Source organism: Maniola jurtina, chromosome 3 (assembly GCF_905333055.1).
Source record: "Maniola jurtina chromosome 3, ilManJurt1.1, whole genome shotgun sequence".
Classification (NCBI taxonomy): Eukaryota; Metazoa; Arthropoda; class Insecta; order Lepidoptera; family Nymphalidae; genus Maniola; species Maniola jurtina.
Window position 1 is genome coordinate 2,043,601 of NC_060031.1, and position 27,198 is coordinate 2,070,798.

General features: G+C 36.1%; 2 protein-coding genes and 2 non-coding genes across 7 annotated transcripts in view; all 4 read left to right on the plus strand.

The window, feature by feature from the left end:
- The first annotated feature begins 4,647 nt into the window (after positions 1 to 4,647).
- LOC123880895 lies at positions 4,648 to 27,009 on the plus strand. Of its 2 annotated transcripts, XR_006799363.1 has the most exons (9): positions 4,648 to 4,802; positions 6,421 to 6,489; positions 6,965 to 7,140; positions 8,401 to 8,586; positions 9,895 to 10,068; positions 10,779 to 11,036; positions 11,909 to 12,520; positions 13,243 to 13,245; positions 26,999 to 27,009. XR_006799363.1 is itself a non-coding variant. In XM_045929277.1 (7 exons), the coding sequence occupies exons 1-7, from the start codon at positions 4,742 to 4,744 to the stop codon at positions 12,026 to 12,028; spliced, it is 1,044 nt and encodes a 347-aa protein (XP_045785233.1). In that variant the 5' UTR covers positions 4,648 to 4,741; the 3' UTR covers positions 12,029 to 12,535. The 2 variants fall into 2 exon arrangements, 1 of the variants encoding a protein (XP_045785233.1); XM_045929277.1 differs by lacking the exons at positions 13,243 to 13,245; positions 26,999 to 27,009 and having other exon boundaries at positions 11,909 to 12,535.
- Positions 13,498 to 13,568, plus strand: Trnag-gcc. Its single transcript has one exon. It is a non-coding gene; the product is annotated as a tRNA-Gly (tRNA).
- Trnag-gcc lies at positions 17,059 to 17,129 on the plus strand. Its single transcript has one exon. It is a non-coding gene; the product is annotated as a tRNA-Gly (tRNA).
- Positions 22,096 to 27,198, plus strand: part of LOC123880891 — a 503,469-nt gene continuing 498,366 nt past the window's right edge. For all 3 annotated transcript variants that reach the window (XM_045929266.1, XM_045929268.1, XM_045929269.1), the window contains exon 1: positions 22,096 to 22,570. In XM_045929266.1, coding sequence (XP_045785222.1) covers positions 22,533 to 22,570 — 38 coding nt within the window. In that variant the 5' untranslated portion in view covers positions 22,096 to 22,532. The remainder of the gene's footprint in view (positions 22,571 to 27,198) is intronic.

Consider the following 27,198-nt stretch of genomic DNA (forward strand, 5'->3'; position numbering starts at 1 on the left):
TTAATAAATCCTTAAACCCTAAAATCATGAAATCCGGTAACACCTTCCCAAAACACAAAAACAGAATTAATTTAAGAATTTTCATGAAAGTAATTACATTTCTTATCATAAGCGAAGAAACCACTAATATTCACGACTCCACGAACTCCACGGACTCCACGAAACGCATGTACCTACTTAAATTTGATAAATAAATTTTCATTTTATTTTGATTTGATTTCATTTCATTTCATTCCTGCTGAGCTAGGTTTATTTCTCATTTTTTTTGATTAATTTTTTGTGACTTACGAAATCGGGACGTCCTAAGTTTTCCGGGATGATTGGCTACCCTAACCCTAACTTAAGACAAAATATATTTAAACAAATTATATTTTAAACATTTATATTATAAACATAGATATTAGGTAGGATAGGGGTAGGAAATAATATAAATCAATTAATTTTATTGACCACAAATATAAAGAAAAACTTATAAACGACAAAATAAATTAAGTACTGTACAGTGACAACTTTCTAATGAAGAATAATTTTATGAGGTGAGTACTAGATGATGCTCGCAACTTCATCCGCGTGGATAAAGGTTTAAAAAAAAATTATGGAAACTCTTTGATTTTACGAGATAATAATAGACTGTGTCGCATTCCAGGTTTTTAATTAGTAATATCCATGCAATGACTTGAGTGAAAGGCAAACCAACAAACAAACACACGCGAGTCAATGGCTAACTTAAGCTATCTCTATCGTTTGATAAATCACACTAATATTATAAAGGCGAAAGTTTGTATGTGTGTGTGTGTGTGTGTGTGTGTGTGTATGTTTGTTACTCCTTCACGCAAAAACTACTGAACGGATTTGGCTGAGATTTAGAATGGAGATAGATAATATCCTGGATTAGCACATAGGCTACTTTTTATCCCGGAAAATCAAAGAGTTCCCACGGGATTTCGAAAAACTTGAATCCACGCGGACGAAGTCGCGGGCATCGGCTAGTTGTAATATAATGGTATAATAATAATCAAAATCTTAGGGCTGACTCATCTTTTGCGCAACGGATCAACCTGGCTGTCCCACGTGGAAATGATACCAGTATTCATGGCACCATTTGACGCGGGCATGATTTGTATAGTAATTAGATAAGGCTAGCTTTAAGTTTTATTGTAATATTTTCAAATCTTAGTAGAATCTAATTATCTTCATAATCGGGACGTCCCGCATTTCTCGGGACGTTTGGAAACCCTAAAGTACTACGACAAATCGCCATGGCAACGGATTGTAACCACTGTAGAGTCCTCTCACCCTGAGGTCAACAGCTCACTGCCTTAACACTTTCTTCGATCTACGTTCGATGATTTATTAAAATAACTATGAAATTTCGTTGTACGTACCTTGTTATGCCGATTAATAAAATAGTCATGGTGAAATATTACAAGGTATATTGTGAACCTAGCAACAGTGTATATGTAATTATGATTATAGATTAAAAATAACATACAAAGATTTAAATAGGACTTCGTCTGTGTTGGTGTTAGCTGGCGGGCGTGCTCTGCCTTTTTGGAGTGTTTTTTTTTTTTTGTTAAAACTGACTGGAAAGCGCTCTAAGGGGGTGCCGTGCGGTGTCGGCGAGCGCCGGCACAGACGGGGTCCATACTTGTATAGTTTTCCTAACTTGTTACAAATGACTACAAACTTGACATTGGCTAATCTTTGTAAAGTCAGACGAGAGAGAAAACAAGTGTAAATTAAAAATTTATAACACCCCCGACAAGTGAAGGTTACAGTAACTAGAAAAGAGCTCATAACTTTCAAACGGCTGAACCGATTTTCTTGGACTATTCCGCGCCTACGATCCAAAGTATCTGAGTTTTCCAAAACATCATTTTCAAATAAATAATTATTTATGTAGGCAACGTCCATCTTGACAGCTTGACATTTGTCAATTGACATAATATTATGAACCTAAGGGTTATCTGACCTTCTTTTCTACAAGAAAACTAGAAAAGAGCTGATAACTTTTAAACGGCTGAACCAATTTTTTTGGATTATAATAGCTAAGAACACTCTCGATCAAGCCACCTTTCAAACAAAAAAAACTAAATTAAAATCGATTCATTCGTTTAGGCGCTACGATGCCACAGACAGATACACAGATACACAGATATACAGTCACACAGATACACAGATACACACGTCAAACTTATAACTCCCCTCTTTTTGGGTCGGGGGTTAAAAAGAAGAGATTTAAATGTAATTTGTTCGACTCTGCATTTTCCCTATTTTATGTTCTTCTACGCTATACCAGAGTGTACTTTGCGATCTTAATTTCTAATTCTTTGTAATGTTTTCTTACCTTGAGGTCTAAATTTCCATCGGTTCTTCGAGCTATATGCCCCGCCCATTGCCACGTCAGCTTCGCTACGTTGGTTAGTTCAGTTCTTCTACGAATTTCTTCACTTCTGATTTGATCACATAGAGAAACAAGCATAGCCTTTTAATACTAAAGAGCAATCTTGTCTTGAAAACAATATAATGTCTCAAGTGATAATTTATTACATAAAGCCTTCGAGACTACTTTCCAAATAACAACTTGAAAGAAATGGATTTTTACAATATTTTGAGCAAACGAGCAAACGTAGCACCAGAGGAACTACCAAAGCTTTGTCTGATTTTCAGGATTTGTTGCTCCGCCCCTGGAATAAACCCCACGTTTAAATATACTTAGTGGGTGATTTGTCTGTTCCTTGAGGATCTTACTGTGTAAGATTTTCTTGTTAGTTTCTAAATACCAACCAAAAATCCTACAGAATCAGCCGGTCCTATTCTAAAGGTACCTACTTGTACTGTTACCGAATTGAGCGTTTATGGATTTTATTATAGCCTTTTATAGGCTTACCAAAAGAGGTTATAAAAAGTTCTTTAGATGGATGTCTGAATAAAGAATTAAAGTAAACCGTGTCAATGAAGGTGATCCAGATTTAGGGAAATTAATGTTTGTTTTGGTGAATTAATATAATGCGCTATTTTAGCGTCCTACGTCCTACATTGAAGATAAGTATATTATATCCTACCTTCATGAAGGACTCGCGTGTAAGACATTTTCCCGTGGGACAGATACTAATTTACTTAGTTTTCCTTTTATTACCCAATACTTACCTTAAACTATTAGTTCGGGCCGTCGCGTCGTTACATTTCATAAACTATGCTCAGTATTCTATGAAATCACTAGATTTGTGTAGTGAAATGGTCTTATTGAGTTATCGATTTAATATCTCCCGGGAGTTAGCCATGTCCCTCTCATATTTCTTATTAATTCTAGTCTTTGCCGAAAGGTTAGCTTATTATTTATTTGTTTAAGGAATTCTAATTCCCGAAATTCTATATCGATTATCGACCTTCCAATTATATTGAAATAGCTCTTTAGTGCTTCCAGAATAGGTATCTAGGTAATCGCAAATTTCGCGTCCTTGGACAAAGGCCTTGAGGGTGGAGGTAATGTGGTAGTTGGTACCTTCCAATTGTGCGTAGTGTTTGTGGTACCATCGCCATGGCAACGCCGATGAGTGGTGTTAACCAATGTGAGCCTTTACAAGCATATTCTACGGTCTGCAAAAAAAGTTTTATTACACATGTTTTTTATAATTTTATTTAGAAATATGTTTTTTCTATTACTAATTTGGTACAAAAATAAAATAAAATAAGGGTTGGTTAACTTAACTAGGTTGGCTTACTCGTTTCATTAGCCAGCTATTGCCTGATTCTTAAAAAACTATTATATTACGAACATTTTTTTGTTGACCTTACAACTTGATTTATTTGTGTAGATGGGAAATGTAGGATACAAATTAATCTTCCCAATGCTTGTATAGACCTAATAATAGGTATCTTTAATAATTTATATGTATAATGTACCTACTTTTAACAACCTGTAAAGAAAATTCAAAGGATAAAAAATAAGAACAACTTTCCTTCATCCGTAAACATAGTCAGTGCGAGTCAGACTCGCACACGAAAGGTTATTATTTACTTATTTTTTTAATTTGTATGGTGGCCATTTTGAAATTTTTATTATTTGTTGTTAGAGTGGCAACCAATTTCAGTTGCCACTCTAAATACTTTATGAAAATTTACTCTACCTCTCTATACTCTATCTAATTTCGTTTACGAGATAACAGCCCGCTGACGGACGGACGTATGGACAACGGAGGCTTAGTAATAAAGTCCAATTGCATTGATACGGAAGCTTAAAAAGTAAGTTGAAAAGGCTAACAAGGAAAATCTGTAGGAAAAAAATATGTGACAGGTACCTACCTACTTAAAAATACCCGATATTTTTCATAAAAATAGGCTTTTATAACATACCACGTCACGATGCCAAAATTTGTTTATTTAAAAAATAAACAGATGATAACCGCTCACAAAATAAACTCGCGAAATCTAAGTATTTTTTATTATATTGCTATAAATCCGCCATTGTTACATAATAATATGAGTTATCTTATTATTTAGCGTACACATTGACGCAAAACATACATTAGAAGTGTTAATATATCTTGAACGCATACCTATTGTTGTGAATCGTTAAAGAACATAGTATTATCACATATTATTGGGAGTTGCACATCTCAAAAACCCCTTAAATGTAGAACACGCGTGCTAGAAGTGTTTAAAAAATGTTCAAATTTGAAGAAATGTTTGTGATTTTTTGTAGTCAGTGAATAATTAAGAAACATTCGAAAATTTAAAAATGCGAGAACATTTTGAACATAGCATAGAAAATAATAGAACAGTGATTTATAATTCACACAGTAAGTAAAAATTATGGTTTTTTTTTTCATTACCTACTCGGGCTAGTTAAAGTTTTCTTTGATGTTCCTAGGAGACTTTATTTACAGTGCTAGTTTTTAACCCCCGACCCAAAAAGAGGGGTGTTATAAGTTTGACGTGTGTATCTGTGTATCTGTCTGTGGCATCGTAGCTCCTAAACTAATGAACCGATTTTAATTTAGTTTTTTTTGTTTGAAAGGTGGCTTGATCGAGAGTGTTCTTAGCTATAATCCAACAAAATCTGTTCAGCTGTTTGAAAGTTATCAGCTCTTTTCTAGTTATTGTAACCTTCACTTCTCGGGGGTGTTCTTTTTAATTTACACTTGCTTCTGCCATGCGATTCATATGGTAAGTGATTAATTTTATTATTGTGTTTTGCGATACTTAAGTTGTTATTATAAAGATGGAAGAGTAAGAAATGAAATGTGTAAAATAAACACATTTCATTCATTTTATTTCGATTCATAAATCAATGAACACTATCATTGTTCACTAGTTCTTATAGCCCAATGTCAAGTAACAATTAGGTAGGTAGAAGTTAAAATTTATTTAATTCAAGTATGAAATAAATACATTTCTACTAAATAAATACATTTCATTTCGTTTCATTATCAATGAACATTATTATCGTTCACTAGTTCTTATAGCCTAATGTCAAATAGGTAACAATTAGGTAGGTAGAAATTAAAATTTATTTAATTTATGTATGAAATAAATACATTTATACTAAATAAATACATTTCATTTCGTTTCATTATCTATGAACATTATTATCGTTCACTAGTTCTTATAGCCTAATGTCAAGTAGGTAACAATTAGGTAGGTAGAAATTAAAATTTATTTAATTTATGTATGAAATAAATACATTTATACTAAATAAATACTTTTCATTTCGTTTTGTTCGTTTCATTTCGTTTCATTATCAGTAAACATTATTATCGTTCACTAATATAAAGCCCAATGTCAAGTTACAAGTGCTTCGATACGCAAAAATATACTTAGGTAAGTATGTTACACAAGATCTAAGTAGGTAATCGTTGACACGGGATGCCTGTTATTGCATTTCTTTAATCACTATACAAATTGAGATTTATCTGATAAACAGCTGATAATGTATATTAAAATTTTCTTTTGAAAATGCTTTTTAATCATAATCTGCATTTAACTTAATTTACGTAATCGTCTATATTATAATCTCCTTACATCTAGTTAAGATGTACCTAGTTCTTAGTTCAAGTTAAATCAAACTACTGGACGGATTCGGGCTGAAATCCATGCGGGCATGCGAGCAGCTATTATGATGTGGACATTCGCTAAGATAGGATTTTTTTAAATTCTGCCCCCAAGAGGGTAAATAGGGGTTTGAAATCTTGTGGTCTACGTGGACGAAGTAGCGGGCATAAGCTAGTCTATCATATTATTATCACAATAGTAGGAATTACCTTCTGAAGTACTTCGATATCAACATAAAATTCCGATGCGATTGTAACGCAGACCACATGAATAACTTCATAGCCCATTATATTCAGTCAAGCAGTGGTCCATGGCCATGACCATTGTATGAGCATGCTGTATAGTATATTCTCCATATAAATACAGGGCCAGATGACGCGTGCGCAGTCCCAGCGTATTGGCCTGCAGACATGGGGAACGCGGTGACGCCTCCAGGTATGTTCCTTTTTTATAAACTTCAAAGACGTATTTTATGGTGGAGTTACTCCATAAACGAAGCTAAAGTGGCAATGGCACATAGTTCGAAAAACCGATGGACGACCTCCCTGACGCTGTGGCAAGCGCAGTAGTCTTATTATTGGAAACGTGCTTTTGACTGCAATCTCACCTGGTGGTAAGTGATGATGCAGTATAAGATGGAAGCGGGCTAACCTGGAATGGCTATGGCAGCTTTCATTAAACTCATATTCTATTGGTTTCTACACGGCATCGTACCGCAACGCCAAATCGCTTGGAGGCACGGCTTTGCCGGTAGGGTGGTAACTAGCCACGGCCGAAGCCTAACCAGAAAAATCTGGTTAACTGTTGTCCTTCATGATTTTTTAAATTTTTTTTAAGGGGTTGCCTTAGTATGCGTTCAGTCGGTGGACTTTGAGCAAACTTGTTTGAAATTTTGATTCTATTTGTACAGAAAAGGGGCAGGTCTTAGACCCCCAACCCAAAACGTCGCAGACCCAAGCTGAGGGGCTCGGCAAGCTGTTTGGAATACCTCCGACACATACGGAAGATCCAGAAGTTAAGAAAAAGGGGAAAAAATGCCATTTAACTCTCAAAATAGTCTTCTTGGTGTTAGCAACTATTAATATCGTGAGTAAATTCTGGAATTCTATAGTAGTACTAGAATTAGCTCATGCTGAGTCCAAGATTTGAGGTACACTCTTGAAAGATTGTGATTACTAATTGTAAAGAAAGGGAAGTCGGGGACGTAGCCTGATGCGTTGGTCGAATCATAGCCGCACCATTTCGACCGCAAATTCCACGAAGTCCTGCATGTCGCTAAGAGGCACACGGCGCGACATCGTTCACAAAAAGATCTCTGATGGAAGGGATCACGACCCTCAGTAATGGGAAACATTACGCAAAGAAACCATTAATCAATTACATAAATATATCACTTGCTTTAAAGGCGAAGAAAATAATTGTGAAGTATTCTGCATGCCTGACAGTTCTCTATAATGGTCAGGTGTGTGAAGCCTGCTAATACGCAATTGGCCTGCGTACTGGACTATGGCGGAATCCCTTCTTAAGGGTCATGAGACCGGCCTGCCCGCGAAATTCAAATTTAATTTGGTTTTTCGCAATTTGTAAACTAATACGACAACGTAGGCTTATGGTTATTTTATTTGCGACAATGGCAATATCATCCTCACGGGTTTATATAAAAGTCATTACTTGAAAAGGTCCAGTTTAAGAAATAAATTAAAGTATCGACTAATTTGTGAGATTAGTGGATACTTTAATTTATTTCTACTTTACTTTTTAATACTTTAATTTGTTTAAGAAAAAAATTAAAGTATCGACTAATTTGTGAGATTAGTGGATACTTTAATTTATTTCTTAAACTGGACCTTTTCAAGTAATGGATTTTTATATAAACCTGTGAGGATGATATTGCCATTGTCGCAAATAAAATAACCATAAGCCTACGTTGTCGTATTAGTTTACAAATTGCGAAAAACCAAATTAAATTTGAATTTCGTGGGCAGGCCGGTCTCATGCCCCTTAAGAAGAGATCTGTGTTTAATTGATTGTTTTGTTGAGATGATGATAAATCAAGGACTATTTTTGGGGCTCCACATCTCAGAAAAAAAAGGAACCCTTATAGGATTACTATGTTGTCTGTCTATCTATCAAGACCCATCGGGGGAATCAAAACCTGAAGGGTACTTTCCGTTGACCAAATTTGTCGAATAGCACAAGTAAAGGAAAAAAACCGAAAACTATGAATTTGTTGTGACATTACAAAAAAAATCTTGTACGATGGCACAAAACCCTTTGTGTGGGAATCTGACTCGCACTTGGCCGGTTTTTAGGGTTCCGTATTATATTGATAAAATCCTTTTGCAGGTGAAATCAATAGCTTTAATCGCAGTGTCAGTAACCACGGCGATAGCGATAAAGATCTTCACGGATGAGCAGTCGGGCCGGAGGGTGGCGATGATCATCATAGCCATCACGGCGGCCATCACACTTTCTATATCTATCTACTCTATAGTCGCTGTGATGACGAATAAGACACACAGGCTTATGCTAGTAAGTGATCTTTTATTAATCCATATCAACCTTCCAGCATCAGATTGATCATCAAGATAAGTAGAGATCAGTATAAGTATATTCAGTCATTATTTTTAGGTAATATTTGTTAATATTATCTTGTTTTTGTTTTATTATACTTCGGAGCTATATAATTTTTCCAAATTTATTATGTACTAATATTATGCGATCGGTCATGTATATTACATTGTGTTACCTGCATGAGTTGTGTGTGCCCGTAAGTGGTGTGTCACACTGAATAAGACTATACTATTGTATTTTTAAGTGTTTTGTGAACATGCTGTGGGCATACCTTAAAATAATAAATAAAAATAAATAAATAAATAAATTTGAAAACAAATCAATTTTTTTCGTATAAAGTGTAGCCTTTATGTCACCCGGACCTTTACGAGGAATCGATTGACACCTCATTCATCAAAATCGCCCCAGTAGTTTAGGCGCTACGGTGGAACCCACAGAATCTGGACGCAAACATACATAATCACACACGTACATATATACCCACATACATACATACATAGATTGCTAAAATCGTAACCCTTCCTTTTGGCTTTGCCGCAGTCGGGTAAAAATGACTGACTTTATTTTGCCATCCCATAAGTCATTTCACCCAATTCTTTGAGAAATAATTATACATAGAAAGAACTTGGCTAGTCAACAGCAGTTTTATTAGTTTTAATTTTAGTTCTGTTACCTACCACGTTTTTTTTATTTATCGAATTAAACCTCTGGTTTTATTCCTCCCTTATCTCAAAATTTCCAAGTAAAAAGAGGGTAAATAACACTTAACACTTCACCTTGAGAATTAATGTATTCAAGTTCAGTTAAACAACGGTTATGGGGTACCTAGGTACTGGCAAATCACGCGAGCTGTGGCGTGTTGCTTACCACCTACCACCACCATTAACCACTTTGTGGACTAGACTGCCGCTTGTAAATTTATCAAACTTGTTATAAAATCTGAAGATTTCAGAACTGATTATAAAACTCCTAAGTACAAATTTTTGCTACTTAATTTGAAACTTTTTTATTTGAAAATAAGTGATTATTGGAGCTAAAGTCCTCAAAAGATTTTTGAGGATTAGGAAATTGTATCCAACAATTTTCTAAATAAAAAATATCCGAAAACTGCTTTAGATATTTCACAGAGATTTGGTTTAATCGGAAAACTAACTACGCAATTTTTGTGTAATTTTTGAATTACGAGTATGTGGTGTCAATTTCCAAAAATATAATGTAGAGAGAACTAATACAATTTAATACCAATCTCATTTCTTTTTTTTTCAGGCTTCAGGAGTATTGCTCATACTGGCGATCATTCAAGCTGTACTATTGGGGATCGCCACTCAGTTGAATGACGAAGACGAAGTTAATCTGAGCCGAGCTCTGTCAGACTCCTTCGCATTAGCTCGAGGGGACTCCCCAAGGCATGTCAAGCTGTGGAACAATATACAGCATGATGTAAGTACTACGCTTGCCCAATGTCCATCCATTTTCCAAAGACAGTCCATTTCGCAACTAAGAGGGATGTTGCCAACTAATGACATCATTCAAGCTGTACTGTTGGAGATCGCCATTCAGTTGAATGCTATGTTATACTTCTTCGGGCTAACGCAGGGGGACTCCAGGGATGTCAAGCTGTAAAAAATTAAACAGCATAATGTTAAGTACTTCGGTTCTTGCTAAGTACTGATAAGTAGGTATGTTGCCAACTAACTACAAAGGCAACTTTGTAACTCAAAATATTAAACGAGACAATAATGTAACGTCTCACACATAAATCTACCTCGTTTTAACTCTACTTTTTGAATTTGCATGGACTTTACCATGCAAACTCAAAGTACCTACGCTCCCATTTGATCACAGTTTACGCTGAGATCTAGAGAACATACTTTGTCTTTGCTCAGACTTAAGTTTTAGTTATTTAAATTAAACTTAAATCTGAGCAAAGAGAAAGTATGATAAACGAGATAGATTTTTGCCAGCGATATGACTACAGTTAAGGGAAAACCCTGATCTGTGGATATAACAATAGATACAAGAAGATATCCTTTAAACTGTATCTAGAATGAGCTGAGTAAAGTAAAATGCGTTTTAATAGATCTCAGCCTGAGAACCCCGAATGGCTCGAGTTTTTTTAAATAAAAAAAATGATTTCTAACTCCTTCCAGTTAACTTGCTGTGGAGTATACGGTCCAGATGACTATCGTAGCTTGAACGTCCCAGATTTCTTCTCCCCTGACGTGCCCATCTCCTGCTGCCCAACATACGACCCCGACCGCTCTAGCCTCGTGCAAGAGAGGGAGAGGGAGTCCTGCAAGGCTAAGAAGGAGTACTACGATGTGGGGTGCAGGGAATCCGTCATTCAACTGTACCGGGATACTGCGCAGACTGTGCTCGGAGTTACTATTGGTCTCATTATATTTATGGTGAGTAGAGGTCTTAACAGGGCTCTCTCCGTCACTTACTCCACAATCGTAGTTCCAATTTCATTTGAATATTAAGCAACCAAGTTCTATGAAATTTTGCAGACATATTCTAGAAACTAATATCTGTGTCTGTGGTGTTATAGATTTTTCTAAAAATATGTAGTTTTAAAATTACAGGGGCTCAAAGATTTGTATGTGAACTTTTAAGACCGCGTAACTTGAAACCGAATATTTTAACCGAAATCTGGAAAACCACAGGCATAGATATTAGTTTCAAAAATATGTCTGCAAAATTTCATGGACTTTGGTTGCTTAATATTCAATTGAAATCGGAACTACGTTTGTATGGAGCGAGTGACGGAGAGACCCCTCTTAATCTTAGTACCTATGGGGTATGATTGATCCATGTTACCAACCAAATGCGTGATTGGAGTTGGAAATTCGGTGGTAAATCCCATTCTTCCATGCGTTTTTGAGGGAGAGAAGGTCCTGCAAGGCACGAAACAATAGGTAGAGTAGGTACTATAATATAGGATGCAGGGAATCCATTATGGAACTGTACTGAGATACGACGCAGACTGTGCTTGGCGTGACTATTGCACGCAATCTCACTAATATTATAAAGGCAAAAGTTTGTGTGTATGTGTGTATGTTTGAGACTCTTTCACGCAAAAACTACTGGGCGGATTTGGTGGGACGACCTCCTGCCCGCTGGACCGATGACCTGAAAAAGGTAGCTGGGAGCGGATGGGTGAGGAAGGCGGATGACCGTGTTTGGTGGCGCGCTCTTGGAAAGGCCTATGTCCAGCAGTGGACGCATAAAGGCTGGTGGATTGGATTGGAGTCTTAAATGTCAAAATGTGTTATTTCAGGTGGCACTAGCAGTAATAGGTGTGGTTATGGCAAAGAAATGCAAACCGCAAGCAGATTCCCCACCGCCGCCGCCGCAAGCGCCGCAAAACAAAGCGTCTCCGAAACCGCTCAAAGTATGACATCAACATAATCTTTGAAGTGCCAAGTGGTTTAGTTTAAAAAAAATGATTTCAGAAAAAAATCGTTCGGTTAAGTACATCTTTTTGCTGTAACGATGAAAATGTTCTCGAAAACATTATTCTTAATTTTCATGTAGGTAGGTACAAAAAAAAAAATCTTACCACTTAACTTTCGAATAAAAAAGGCTTTAAGAATCCAAGACTTAATTTAATTTTTTTAATATTGTTGTAAAAAAATCTAAAATTGAGTACAAAGTAAAGCGTGACGTCATAGACATAGTACCTCTTCAAAATTTTGAAAGATTAAGGCATTTCAAAGGTAGTTTTAAGATTCATCCAACATATCTCCAGAGAACAAAATTGGACTTTTGTCTGAGTAAGACTTCGATAAGGATCTCAAAGAACAAAGATGGCTGACAAAATGAAAATAATAGCTTTTAAGTTATTTATTTAAGTAAAGCATGTTTTTGTAGGAATCGTAATTTAAGTTAAGTAAATGAGACTAAATTAAAATTGTTTTATTGGATTTAGAGCTATTTTCCGAACTTCGACTTTCAAAAAGGAGTAGATTTTCATTTCGGACCTAATGGACCTATAAATACTCTTCAGCCCGTGTATTTTCTCACATAAATAATGAGAGGTACACTATAATTATTTATCTGAAAACTAGATGATGCCCCATGATGATAGATAAAACTAGACTCCGTCCGCGTGGTATGATTTTCCGGGATAAAAAGTAGCCTATGTTCGTCCCCGGGATGCATGTAAGCTAACTTTGTACCTTTCATTACAATCGGTTTAGCGATTGGGCCGTGAAAGCGTAGCAGACAAACAGACAGACATAACAAATCCGCATTTTATAATATTAGTACATAGGTATATAATACCTTTGGATATACATCATACACCGTTTAAATGGTCACCAAATGAACTCGCTGATTAGCCAGGCTTGGTCGTTGTCGGTTGAACTAAATAAGCGCCAGCAGCTCTTGAGTCACCAGACGCGTGGATCAGCTTTTGGGACACAAATCACAATGTTATCAAAAAATTCATTATTTATGTAAAAAATCGAATACTTTAATTTTTTGTAGAATTTGTAATTTTTTCTAAACTAGATTTTATAATATTACGCCAGAAAATTTCTAATTCTTTAATTTTAAACTTCAGCGCCATCTATGTAGCTTTGCAAAAATTATGCCAAGCAACATTACAAGAAGGTTTTCATAAAGGAGTCCTACGCTAAAAGGTAACGTTGAAGTTCTGTAAGTTTCTAACAGATGGCGTTCATAATAACGAAAATATTTTATTAAATATACAGTTTCTTTAGAATTTGCAATTAATTTTACTAGAATGTTGAATTGTTTACTAAACATATTTAAAGATAATTAGCATTTAAATTTTAAAACTATTTCTGTTCTGAATACTTTTGCAACAATAATAGTAGTTTAAATTTGTTATTATAATTAATAGCATCGATGGTTCAGTGGTAGAATGCTCGCCTGCCACGTGGGCGGCCCGGGTTCGATTCCCGGTCGATGCAGCATCCTTTTTACTGGACTTTATTTTATGATTTTTGAACTATAAATACTATTATGATTATTGATATCGATCTACAATGATTTTTCTGCTTACAATGAAAACTTGTCTGTAGATCAAAGCAGCAATCTTAAACAAGAAGAATCAACGCTTGCGCGTTTCAAGTTGTCGCATCTAGTGCGTAGTACATAGACGTCGTTGCACGGACATCATTAAAGGATTACAATTTACTACCGTCAATGTTCTAAGGAGAGATAGTGCCACAGATTTATAGTCATTACCCGTAGTTAGAGGCAAACAGATAAATAGATCTTAGGGTTTACCATTATTCTGTCAATTATCGATAAATCGATCGAGATAGTATCGATAGTATCGATTTATCAATATTATCGGATTGAGGATTGTGTTGGGATTCTTATAGATCATAGTTATGAAGAGCATAAAGTAAAATTTTTTGTATACCTATTTGCAATGTTAACTCTATTTTCTATAGGAATTTAAAATACTTTTTCTAAAAATTTTTAAGAAATTTGCACATTTCATAACCTGTAAGTAGATTGGTTCGAAAGTTCCCGGACAATATTACAACAGCTCTGTCCAGAAAAGTAAGTAAGTATGAAATTTTATTTCTGGACAGTTAAAATTGAAGCGGAAACTGGTACCGGAAGTGTGTCCTATGTCCTAGCGGTTTGAGTTAGAAACGAGGAGGCAAATCGCTTTGAACGTGACCGTGGAATTTTTACGCACAGGTACAGACCTTGGTGATGCCACGCGGTATGATTGTAGAAAAATTAAGGAGAAACCAGGTCTGTATGTGATAGCCGTAGGTATATACTTATTAAAGAATTACTTATCTCGTATATATCAATATCATGACGAGACACCTACCATATATGCAGTAGTTTCATTATGTTATAGTTATGAAAGCGTGACGTGTGCACATACCGTTCATACATCATAGTGGTCTGACGAACATTTAGTTCACGGTTGAGTCTAGACTCTAGGCTTACAGTAATGTTAGTGTTTACGAGATCTCTGGCGCCACACTGATAGGTACTGCTAATTTTCATTTTTTAGAGTTCCGTACCTCAACAGACAAGTAGAAGATTAACCAAGGAGTAACATACGCTACTTTTTAACCGACTTTAAAAAATCGAGGAGTTGTGTTTTAGATCAAAATTGCTCACCTCCAGTGTGCTATTTTGAATTTAATTTAAATAATATATTATTGTTATTATTATATAATATTAATAATAATATAATTTTTTTTTTTTATTATACTTATTAATATTATTATGTATTATTATATAATATTATTTCATTTTTGTATATTTTTTTTGGGTTTTTACCCTAATAAAGAAACTTATTATTATAATTATTTTTCTACCTATGTACACTGATATCTCCGAGATTTCTGACCTAATTTGCGTAATTTTTTTTTAATCGATAGAGGAACTTAGCGACATTGTTCCTTAAACAATTTGGATTTCAACTCCTCAATCCTGATGCTGCAGGGGATCTGCCCAATCCACGCGGGCGAAGCTGCGGGCATCATCTAGTAAAAAATTTATCTATACATATAATAAAACTGTAGAAAAGTGGTGTCTGTACAAAGGAAATATATAAAAAAAAGTAGCAGGGGTTGTTATTATATCGATGTCGAACCCGAAATTGTAATTATTATTTTTTTGTCTGTTTGTCTGTGTGTTTGTGCACGCTAATATCAGAAACGGCTTATTCGATTTAGATACTGTTTTCACTAATATATTGTAGTAAGCTTCACTTAACATTTAGTGTTTATTTCATGTCAATCGGTTCATAAATAAAAAAGTTATGTCAATTTAAAGAATCACGGCGAACATTTTTTACGTACAGAGTATATGATGCCCAAAAAGTCACTATTCCACGCGAACGAAGTCGCGGGCACAGCTAGTAAATAAATAAAGTGTTAAGTCGTGATTAAGTCTGCCTAGAGCTTCAGGCGCAATGCAGTTTCCAAATTGGCAAGAAGCGTGTAGCCTGCGTAATAATTAATTAGGAGTTTATAGAAAGTGTACAAATTGATAATAAATCGTTTTGTACAACTTACAAGGAAACGTGTTGCGAAAAGCCGCAAATGCCGTGGCAAAGGTTTGGTTACAAATGTTACAACATTTACCTAATACCTGAGTTACGGAGCTACGGTGGTACAAGTTACAACATATTACTGTAAATATTGCCTCGATAGCTCAACGGTAAAGGAGCGGACTGAAAACCGAAAGGTTGCCGTTTCAAACCCCACCCGTTGCACTATTGTCGTACCTACTCCTAGCACAAGCTTTAAACGCTTAATTGTAGAGGAAAGGGGAATATAAGTCAGCATAATAAACTCGGCTAATATTCTTCAAAAAAAACCGAGAAATAATTTAAGCGTTACTGTCACATCACACTTCACGGTATCACATTAATCACACTAAAGGTGTGTGTGTATGTTTGTTACCATTTCACGCAAAAACTAGTGGACGGATTTGGCTGTTTATAGTGAAAATAGATTATACCCTGGATTAACACATAGGCTACTTTTATCTAAGCTATTCTACAAATATGACGTGATTAATGTAAGGAGTCAATACCCTCAGTGATGAAGAATACTACGCACAGGGAGATAGAGATTTAGAGAGATTATAGAAGAGTAGAGACTAGAGAGATATTGTGATTAGATTTTCCGTCAGTAAGTACTACCAAAAGTAATCATGAAGTTGATATTATATTCTGTATTCCCAAATGTATGAAGCAGTAATTCTCATTACAATATCAAACGAAAGCTGGCTTTGTTACTCGCTGGGCCCAAGCTAACGTTGTTATCAAGGCAACCCTTTATATCAGCAAGTCAAGGTCAGGGTTAATGGCCGACCCTGGCAGGGAGGGTGGAAAATTAATCCATACTATCCAAACGCACCGGAGACCAATCCTTTATCTTTGTAGTTTGTATCCAAATTATTAATTGTGCGAAAATAAAATGTTGTGATGAGGGTTCTCTCCGTCACTCGCTCCATAAAAAGGTAGTTCGTCTCTCATTTGAATACTAACCAATCTTACTCAATGGAATTTTGTAGAAACGTTCCGGGAACTAATATGCCTGTGGTTTTCCAGATTTCCGTTAAAATATTCGGTTTCAAAGTAACCCGGTCTTATAAATTCACATACAAATCTTTGAGCCCCTGTAATTTTAAAACTACATATTTTTAGAAAAATCTAAAACACCACAGGCACAGATATTAGTTTCTAGAATATGTCTGCAAAATTTCATGGACTTTGGTTGCTTAATATTCAAATGAAATCGGGACTACGACTGTATGGAGTAAGTGACGGAGAGAGCCCTGTTAATATTATAAGGCGAATGTTTGTCTGTATGTATATGTGTAAACAACTCTACCGTATACCTACTCTGCATTTTCTAATAGAATGTAGTTTGCTTTGGAATTTGGTTCTATATTTGTATTATAAGTACATAAGCATCGGTGGTTCAGTGGTAGAATGCTCGCCTGCCACGCGGGCGGCCCGGGTTCGATTCCCGGCCGATGCAATTTTTTTTTTTTAATATCCAAGATACCCACAAGTGTTTAAAATAATCTGCTAGGTAACTAATTTATAAATAATGGAATTTTTTAAATAGTACAAAAGTAAACGACCTCTGTATTGAAACAGTCTAAATATTCTAAGACACCTTTCACACAAGCGTTTCTCCAGCGTAGGCTCAGGTATAAGTTGGCTATTGCAGCGTCATAAAAACCACTTATTATTTGAATGTCTACAACTTAGCACAAAATAATCACTTTCCTAGCCTTTTTAATTCTTTCATTTTCGTAATAATTTTCGTTTACTTAGCATAATCAACAGTAAAGTTTCGACGTCGAAATTTATTTTGTCGGTGGCAATATTGACACGATATAACTTGATTAAATCAAGATTGCTTACGGAAAGGTGTTTTTATACCATAGATGAATTTTTAAATTATAAACATTTAAATAATTTTGCATGCCTAATAACGAGTATTATAAGGTGACCCATTTCTACTGAAATTAAAAATAATAATTTCTCAATCTGCTAACAAGTAATCTAAAACGTAAAAAAAATACACCAATTGCAATTTGCACTGCAATGCACTTTTTTCAGTCCGCATTAAACAGCATTTTTGGCATTTTGTTTGCCAGGGACATCCAGGGCCATCAAGACGAATCTAATGACGTGTCATTTATCAAAATCGGTTGAACCGTTGAATTGATCTCTCCTCAAAGAGATCTTAAGATATAAGAATATTTCCCGCGTTAACAAAAAAGAGGAGTAAATCAAACTTTATATTTTTATCTGTCCTCCTGAGGAGATATAACTAAAGAATGGAATAATTGGCGCAAGTGTCGCCGCGTCGTCATACCTTCGATGAGCAAGCGTATGCGTTCGAATAAACACTAGTGTGAAGGATCTTTTAAATGCATTTGTGCCAACAAAAGATATCTACTGGCCATTGTTCCTACTGGTCACATTATTTTCTGTAGGCGTTTGTTCTCGCATAGCTACGTTGATCTATCAAAAAGATATGACATCTGTGTAAATACGTTGAAATTCCTAGCTTTCTGTGCTTAGCTACTTGCATTGTGTGTAGGTACCTTATTTAAAATACCATAGATACATCACACTGATAATAATATAAATGCGAAAGTTGTGAGCGTGTGTGTATGTTTGTTAATCTATTGCGCTAAAACTAGAGAACGAATTTGGCTGAAATTCGAAATGGAGATAAATTATACACATACAACACATAGGCTACTTTTTATCCCGGAAAATCAAAAGTTCCCACGGGATTTTGAAAACCCTAATTCCACGCAGACTAAGTCGCGTGCGTCAGCTAGTTATCCATATTTCCTTCATCACCATCTTCATCAGCCCATCGTCGAAGGTACGACCGAACACGGGTCTCCTCTCAGAATGTGAAGGGTTTACACAAGCATTTACACACAAACACAAAACAAAAAAATTTACACAATACAAGTTTAAAAAATCTATTAAAAGTATGCTCCTAAAAAAAGCTTATTATACAATCGAAGATTATGTAAATGACAAAAAAGGTTGGATTTGATGCGCTCCAGCAATACACGGCGCTGCAATTGCTTGTATACAGTATGGCATATTATTGTAAATTGTACATTTGAAAAGAGCAACCGCCGAGTTTCTTGCTGGTTCTTCTCGGTAGGAACAGCATTCCGAACCAGTGGTAGATTATTTGGACCATTCAAAAGCACTTGTGAAAGTTTAATTGAATAAAAATAATTTGAATTTGAATTTAGCATAGTGCTGTCTACCATGCTGGCCAAGTGTGGGTTGGCTGACATCACACTCTTTGAGACCATTATGGCAAATTCTCAGGCTGGTTCCCTCACGACATTTTCTTTACCGGTAAAGCAAGTAATACCTACCGCGTATAGCTACGAAAGGTCGAAAGGTTCCGGGTGCTTGCCCGGGATCGAACTCCCAACCCCCGGAATAGGAACGACGTCTTAACCACTAGGCTATCACAGTGTTTAATTAAGTATACGAATAAAAAAACTGTTTGATAGTCTCCGATGTTATCAGGACTTTTTAATTTTCTTATTATCAGGGCTCCCTGCTTATTATAAAGGATTTTCCCTTGTCTCAAGCTATTAGGTACTCATGTTCATATTTTTGACGTGACAACGTCTTATAGTTATTAAATTCAAATTCAAATTCAAGTTATTTTTTTTATTCAATTAAACTTTTACAAGTGCTTTTGAATCGTCAAAATAATCTACCACTGGTTCGGAATGCTGTTCCTACCGAGAAGAACCAGCAAGATAGAGAACCAGCAAGAATTCGATAGAGCCGGCTGCACGCACGAAAAAACATGACTCATGCGGCGTTACCTCGCTCTGAGGCGTTCCATGTAAGGCTTGAAGTGCAAGCGAGAGCGTTGTCACGTTCAACTATCGTCAGTAAACCGACTTTACAGACAACTGTTTTTTAACCGACTTCCAAAAAAGGAGGAGGTTCTCAATTCGTCGGAATCTTATTTTTTTATTTTTTTTTATTTTTTATGTATGTTCCCCGATTACTCAAAGACCCCTAGACCGATTTGGAATTTTTTTTTTTGTTTGAAAGGGTATACTGTGCAGGTGGTCCCATATAAATTTGGTGAAGATCTGATGAATATCTTCGGAGATGGAGAACAGAACTCCTCAATGGATAGGAGCAAATAGCTCGCGATCAGTGTAATAGCTTAGTAAACAGTAGGGTTTTAACTGGGCATAGCATATTATAGTACAGTGGGGCCACTAAAAATTGTGAAATAAAAATTTTTCAAAAGAAAAATAAAACCGACTTCAAAACCACAAACACTAAAAAGTAAAAAATAACTTTTGTTTAGCTACACTTGTAATGTGCCTAGGTATGAAGTCGGGCGAGCTTCACTCTTGGATTTCTAATTTTGTTTCAATATGCTCGCTCGACTTCATACCTAGGCACATTACAAGTGTAGCTAAACAAAAGTTATTTTTTACTTTTTAGTGTTTGTGGTTTTGAAGTCGGTTTTATTTTTCTTTTGAAAAATTTTTATTTCTAGATTATTAGCAACTGAGCGATATCTATTTGAGTCAATATCCTATGTTCTAGTGCCAATGACTGGCTATTAAGGACGGCTGCGGTTTATTAAAATTTTATTACAAATTAATTCAGCACCTAAGCAGTTATGCGGCCCAGAGTATTTTAATAATGAAAATTTTATTATAATTCGTTGGAATTTACTATAAATTATAGTTTTTTGGTATAACTGTTGTAGGTACTTATCGATACTAATATTATAAAGAGGTAAAGTTTGTAAGTTTGTTTGTCAGAGGTAATCTCTGGAACTACTCAACCGATTTTGAAAATTCTTTCACCGGTAGAAAGCTACAATATCCCTGAGTAATATAGGCTATATTTTATTTTAAAAGAATTAGAGATCTTTACGAAAATTGTAATAAGCTACCCGTGCGAAGCCGGGGCGGGGCGCTAGTGTATTTATAAACTGAAGTACCACTATAGTAAGTAATATGTAACATCTAGATGTAGATGTAGATGTTTAATACTTTTCTTTCAAAGAAGAATAACTACATACCTAGTAACGTAACTCTACCTATAAGAAAAATTGTCACATATTTTCACTTACGAGTAGGTGTATTAGCAACTGCACGCAGCTAAATATAAATCCCCTTTATTCCCTATCCCGTAGGAATTTCTGAAAATTCAGCCTTATTCCTTGTCTACATTATAAAGAGAACCTTTGTGCAAAATTTCAACTTTCTAGGTCTAAAGGTTTGGGCTGGGCGTTGCGCGTTGTTGAGTCAGGACTTAGAATATTATTTAGATAACGGTGAAAAATCTATTTAGAATGAGTACCTATTTTTCCATTTTGCGTACTGAAAATGTATTTTTAATACAGTTGCTCAAAAAGTGGCGTATTGCAGGGACGTATAGCGTTCGGGATGTGGGCTATTACATACTCGTGCTTTTTCTTTACCTTTCCCGCACTCGTGCTTTTTCTTTTCCAACTGTCAAAATATTAAAAAGAAAAACCAACCATGAAGTTTTTACTAAAAAAATTCATAGAAGTTTTTATGATTCATGCAAATACGTATTTCTAATAAGAAGCTACTAATTTGTTTCAATATCAGATTTAATGATTTGATTGAATGAGTTTGGTTAGGTTTCATTTCATTTCATCTCATTAAATTTCATTTTCATTTCATATCAATAAAAAACTTCTACTGAAGACTTGGCTGTATGGGCCCTTTGCCTACCAGAATGGGTGAAGAAAAAAAAACTCTGCTTATATTCTACGGTTGGCGCCATTTTTCAGAAATTTTCTTTGCGAGTTTAGTTGTTGGTTGCCTAAAATGAGTAATTTCGACCCTAGTTTTTTATATCTATTAACAATAAAGTTGTTTTAAATTAAATTAAATTAAGTTAGTTGAGTTTATTGTGTTTTTATTATTTTATTAAATTGCTTCATTTTTTCGCAACTGTATTAAAAATAGTCGTTCAGTACACGTGCGGAACCGTCATTGCAACTCGTTCCGACTGTCAACCCTCGCCTTCAGCTACGCCTCGGCTCGGGTAGACATTTGTCGGAACTCTTTGCAATGACAGCCTTTCCGCACTTGTAATGAAATATACTATACTGTCGCATTCTTGCGGTTCTTGCGGCTCTTGCGGCTATGCAAACAACTCTACATAAGGACGTCAGTCAAAAAAACATTGCAATTTTCCATTTCCCGGGCATTCAAAAGCTTTTGAAGGTCACCTATAGGAGGCGCTGACTCAAAATGGCGCCAAACGAACAGCTGACGGACTGCCGCATCCGTTTCCGAGCACCTGAAGACCAAGACCCAACTCATCCACCAACAAATCTACCGATTAGGTGCAGAACTCGGAGAAAACCCTCGATTTTAGCTCGATCCATTCGACTCGATTCGAATTTTGAATCAGTCCGCTCGCGACGCTGAAATAGAGCGTATGTGCTACAGTAAACGATTCTAATGCATTTGTAAATCGATTACGAACAATCGATCGATTACAAATTAATTATTATTAATTGTATGATTAATTAAGAGTGGATTGTTATATTATGGACATTTAATGCGACGTTTAAATGGACATTGAGCGGAGTCTTACAAAGTTATCGATTATGATAACATCGATGTAGGAGGGTTTTCTCTGGGTCACTAGGAACAAGGGTATTTTGGTTTGACCTAAAGAGTTTAATATATAGTTTAAGAGATAAAGGTGCAATTAGTTATTGTGATCTGTATTAGTAGGAGTCAGTGAACTAAATGTTTAGGTATTTGGTGTTAGTAAACTAGGTATTGCTTTGTGAGTGGGTGTTTCTGTGAAGTGGTCTCTGTTTGTTTTGGGATCTCGGTTTCGTAATATCGTCGATATGTTTGGAGTTTTGATGAAGAAGTGGAAGCCTAAAAGGTAAGGCTACGATTTTTCGGCTTTGGCTTAGCTAAACATCTCCAAAAATTGTAATGTTTCGAACTCTACAATTTTTGGTAGATTTTTTTTGTATTTAATTGGTAGATAAGAATGTGCTTAAAACATTACCTACGTAGTGTAAAGTACTCGTAAGTATGTATTTAACTTAATAAAGCGGTGATAGCTGAGTGGTTAAGACCTCGATCTCCTATGGGGAGTCGGGATTCAGTCCGCTAAAAGAAAAGGTTTCAAGAACTTAGACTTTCCTTCATCATATGATTTTAATTGCTTAAAATTCTTGGATATCCAGGAGCCTCTCAATATGCACTAAGATGTAACATGACCGTCTTTCCCAAGACGTCAGGTATCTTAAGAAGATTTTCCCCCAAAAAGATTATAGCCCCAATATTATAGCCTTGTATGAAAATATTTCTAAGAAGTTAATTCGAGATGTCACTATACCTAATTTAGATTAGCAACTATTATTCTTGTGCCCATTAATAGGCAGGTGTTTTGGGATTAGTAAGGCTGGCCGCACATTGGCGACTAACATTCGAACAACTACATTCCAAAGGTACTAATAACGACATGTTTAAATTGTTGAACAGCTGTTTCCTGTATGCAACTGGTTGGTAACATAGACTACATAAAATAACTAATTAATAGCCTAAGTTTCTTTAAAAAATTATTATAGAATACCGTTTGGCTGCAATCAAACATACTGGCAAGTGATGGTGCAGCTTAGGGTGCTCCACACTTGTCTAGAAAATTTCTCCTATTTACTCTTGATTAGAAAGTATCTACGGGTATATTAACAGTGGAGGAGCAAAACTGAAGCAAAGAGCATTCCATATTTTAGCGGTTTGAATTAGAAATGAGGAAGCAAATCGTTTTGTACGGCTTCTATGGAATTTGGGCTATGTACGGGAGCAGATCTTACAGCTACTTAAAATTCTACTTTTTTATTATATTTTTTTTATTTAATATGCAAATAGACGGACATCCTGACTTCAGAACATTCGCCAGTGGTTCAACATGAGTACAAGGTCACTGTTTAGGGCAGCGGCGAACAAAATCCAGTTAGCCTTAATGATGTTGGCAACTTCTAGTAGGAGATGGCACTAGAAGAAGAAGAAGAAGAAATGTGCAAATACTATAGCAACAGCAAAGTATTTCAAACAATCGTTGCTTCGTTCAAGCGATAGTATCAGGCTAACGGGCGGCCACCCTAACGAGTGTTTAAAATAGGCGCCAATGAGCGGCCACCCTACCAAGTGTTTAAAATAGGCAAGCAGTTAGGCTAAAGGTCTGCAATCACCTGCTTAGCGTGTAACAGCTGTTTCTATGGCTGCTATAGAACGTATAGAACATTTTGTAGCTGTCACCACCTGCTCTATCTATCTATGCCTGCTCCATCTATCTATGTCGGTAGAATCGAACTTGTTTGTCTAAATATTCGATCTGTATTAAACAAACATCACCACTTGGCTTTGGTGGTTTCTTTATTTATTTATTATATTATGCACTAACAAATACATTGCAGTTTATGTTTCGCCGAACTGCTCAGCAGTTTGATGTCGATTGCGCGCCCAAAAAGGTAATAGCATCGATGTGGTAATAGGTATAGGTACTTTGTATGTTGGAATTCATGATACACAAGCAACCAAAAGCTTAATTTGCTATAGTCCGCTGAAACAGACAAATCTGTATGGTGCAACATGCAGCATGCGATATGCACCGCCCGCCCTCCCACTGCTACACATGCAGGAAAAGCCAGCCACCAAGCAAGCAATACGCACCACCACCATGCAGCACCATACAAATCCCTAAACCACTCGACGCACGTTTCGCCCCGACACTGGAGCATCCTCAAGAGATGTAGAGTAGATCTTACAACGCACAATTGCAAAACAACCTGAATTTCAGCTTTCTAACTCATTTCGTCTACGAGACCTGTGATACGCGGACAGACAGACAGACAGAAACAGATAGACAGACAGCAGAGTGAAATTAATAGAGCTCCGTTTGACCCTTTGGATATGGAACCCTAAAAATCGCCATGTAGGTTACGTGAACGATTTCTCGGGCAATCGTGGTTGAGCTGATATTTTCATGGATAATTTTTACGTCTACTTATTCTGCAATTTTTCGTCAAAGAACTATTTAATAATACAACATTGTATCACTCCCATAACTGTGTAGAAATTATTGTGATCAGGTTACACTAAAGAACAGGTACAAATAGGTAGATGTGTTAGTGTGCCATATGCGTCCACACCTGCTTCTAAAATATGTAGCTGCCTTCTGTCACGGGTCCATTACGAGTATATATCCATATTCCATTCCTAGTATGTACCTACTTATATTGTAACTAGCTGATGCCCGCGACTTCATTCGCGTGGTTTTTTAAAAACCCCGTTTATTACCCAGAACCATTTAATTTTCCGGGATAAAAAGTAGCCTATGTGTCTAAGTAGCCTTTAAGAATCCCGTGAGAACTCTTTGATTTTCCCGGATAAAAGGTAGCTTATGTCCTTCCCCGGGATGTATCCCAAGTCCGTATCAAATTTCATTAAAATCGGTTCAGTGGTTAGGCCGTGACAACGTAGCAGCCAGACAGACAGACAGACCCACTTTCGTATTAATAATATTACAAGTAATAAACCCATATACGTTTATCAAATTGACGCAACCGGAAATCGAATCTTACATTTCTCGTATTGCGAGAATTCGCTTATAGCAAAATCTAAACGGTATATTATAAGCAGGTCGTTAGATTATAACATACCTACTTATCAATATTCCTGCTACCTTACAGTTGAATCAGCTACTGTGATCCGATTTCGAAAAATGCTGATGCTCATTGCTTTGTAACAATAACATCGAGATCGTATGTCTTACTTCAGTTGAATACAGGTATGATATACGCACGTGTTTTGACTGTTTTGTTAAAATAAAGACTGAATAAAAGTCAAGAGCAAAACTAGGGCAAAACTATTTTAATCCATATCCATACTAATACTATAAATGCGAAAGTGTGTCTGTCTGTCTGTCTGTTTGTCTGTCTGTTACCTTTTCACGGCCCAACAGTTTAAACGATTCTGACAGGATTAGCTTATATCCCGGGATCGGACATGGCTACTTTTTATCGAGGAAAATTAAAGAGTTCCCACGGGATTCCTAAAAACCCATCCGCTTAACCGATTTGTATGAAATTTGATACCGAGGTAGCTTGCGTCCCTGTAATTGACATAGGCATAAACCTAAATCCACGCGGACGAAGTCGCGGGCATCCTCTAGTTATTAATATTTTGTAAAGCTTATAATATATCGCGGAAACGTGACCCTTTGGAAGTTTTGTCTCTCATTATATCTCATACTTGTTTGTATTGATGCCAGCTATTAATTAATACAGGTTTTATGCGTGTCCGCTATTTGGGGGAGGGGGGGGCGGCGGATTACTAGGTGAGCTAGGTTTTTTTAGAGGTAATTCTTAAATGGTCGCGTGAGAACTGAAAATTATAAAGAAAATCGGAATTAAACGAATTAAACTAGATTATATTCCGGTATCCGGATGGCTATTATCATCTTGCACCCATTGTTGGGCCACTACTGAGCACGGGGCTCCACTCAGAAGTAGAAGAGCTTAGGCCATAGTCCACCACCACTGGCTAAGTGCGGATTGGCAGACTTCACACATTTTTGAGATACTTAATATTATGAAGGCATGCAGGTTTACGATATTTTCCTTTACCGTAGTTAGAGAAAACATTTATTTTGAAAATTTTGTAGAGACGTTTTAGAAACGAATATCTGAGTCTGTGATTTTTCCAGTAAAAATGTACAGTTACACTGTGCACTGGCTCAGACGTACGACATACGAAAGGTATGAGCTAGAAATGCCCTAAATTTTTTTCTGGTATTAAAGTTACCATCTTTGTAGTCGTTAAAATCTTCCTTAGCTCACAATTATTGATAACCAAATCGTAGAAATCTTTTCGGAGAGACGCGTAAGCGAAGGAATTTGCCCGGCGCTTTAGACTTTCTGGAGTTAGGTTTTTCACACGTATCATGATTTCATTGTCAGTCCGACAAGGTCCTATGTGCCGGATGTAGAGCGTCTCCGCATTTCAGCGAGAAGCTACTTGCTTAACTTTTAAGTCAGTTAAAGAACAAATGTAAATTAAAATTTATAACACCTCCGACAAGTGAAGGTTACAGTAACTAGAAAAGAGCTGATAACTTTTAAACGGCTGAGCCGATTTTCTTCGATTATAGCTAAGAACACTCGATCAAGCCACCTTTCAAATAAAAAATCTAAATTAAAATCGGTTCATTAGTTTAGGAGCTACGATGCCACAGACTGATACACAGATACACACGTCAAACTTATAACACCCCTCTGTTTGGGTCGGGGGTTAAAAATAGAATACAACTATAGGCATAGATAAGGTATCAATCGATGAGAAAGTGCAGAGTGATTGTTTCATTGATCGTTCATTGCTTAACCTCAAAACAAAACAATGCGCGGAAGATTTGCGACACGAAAAACCCAAACAATGAGTGAATGAATGCCGTGAAACAAAGGAATGAATATTAAAATTTGAGGCTAGCCGTAAACTATCAAA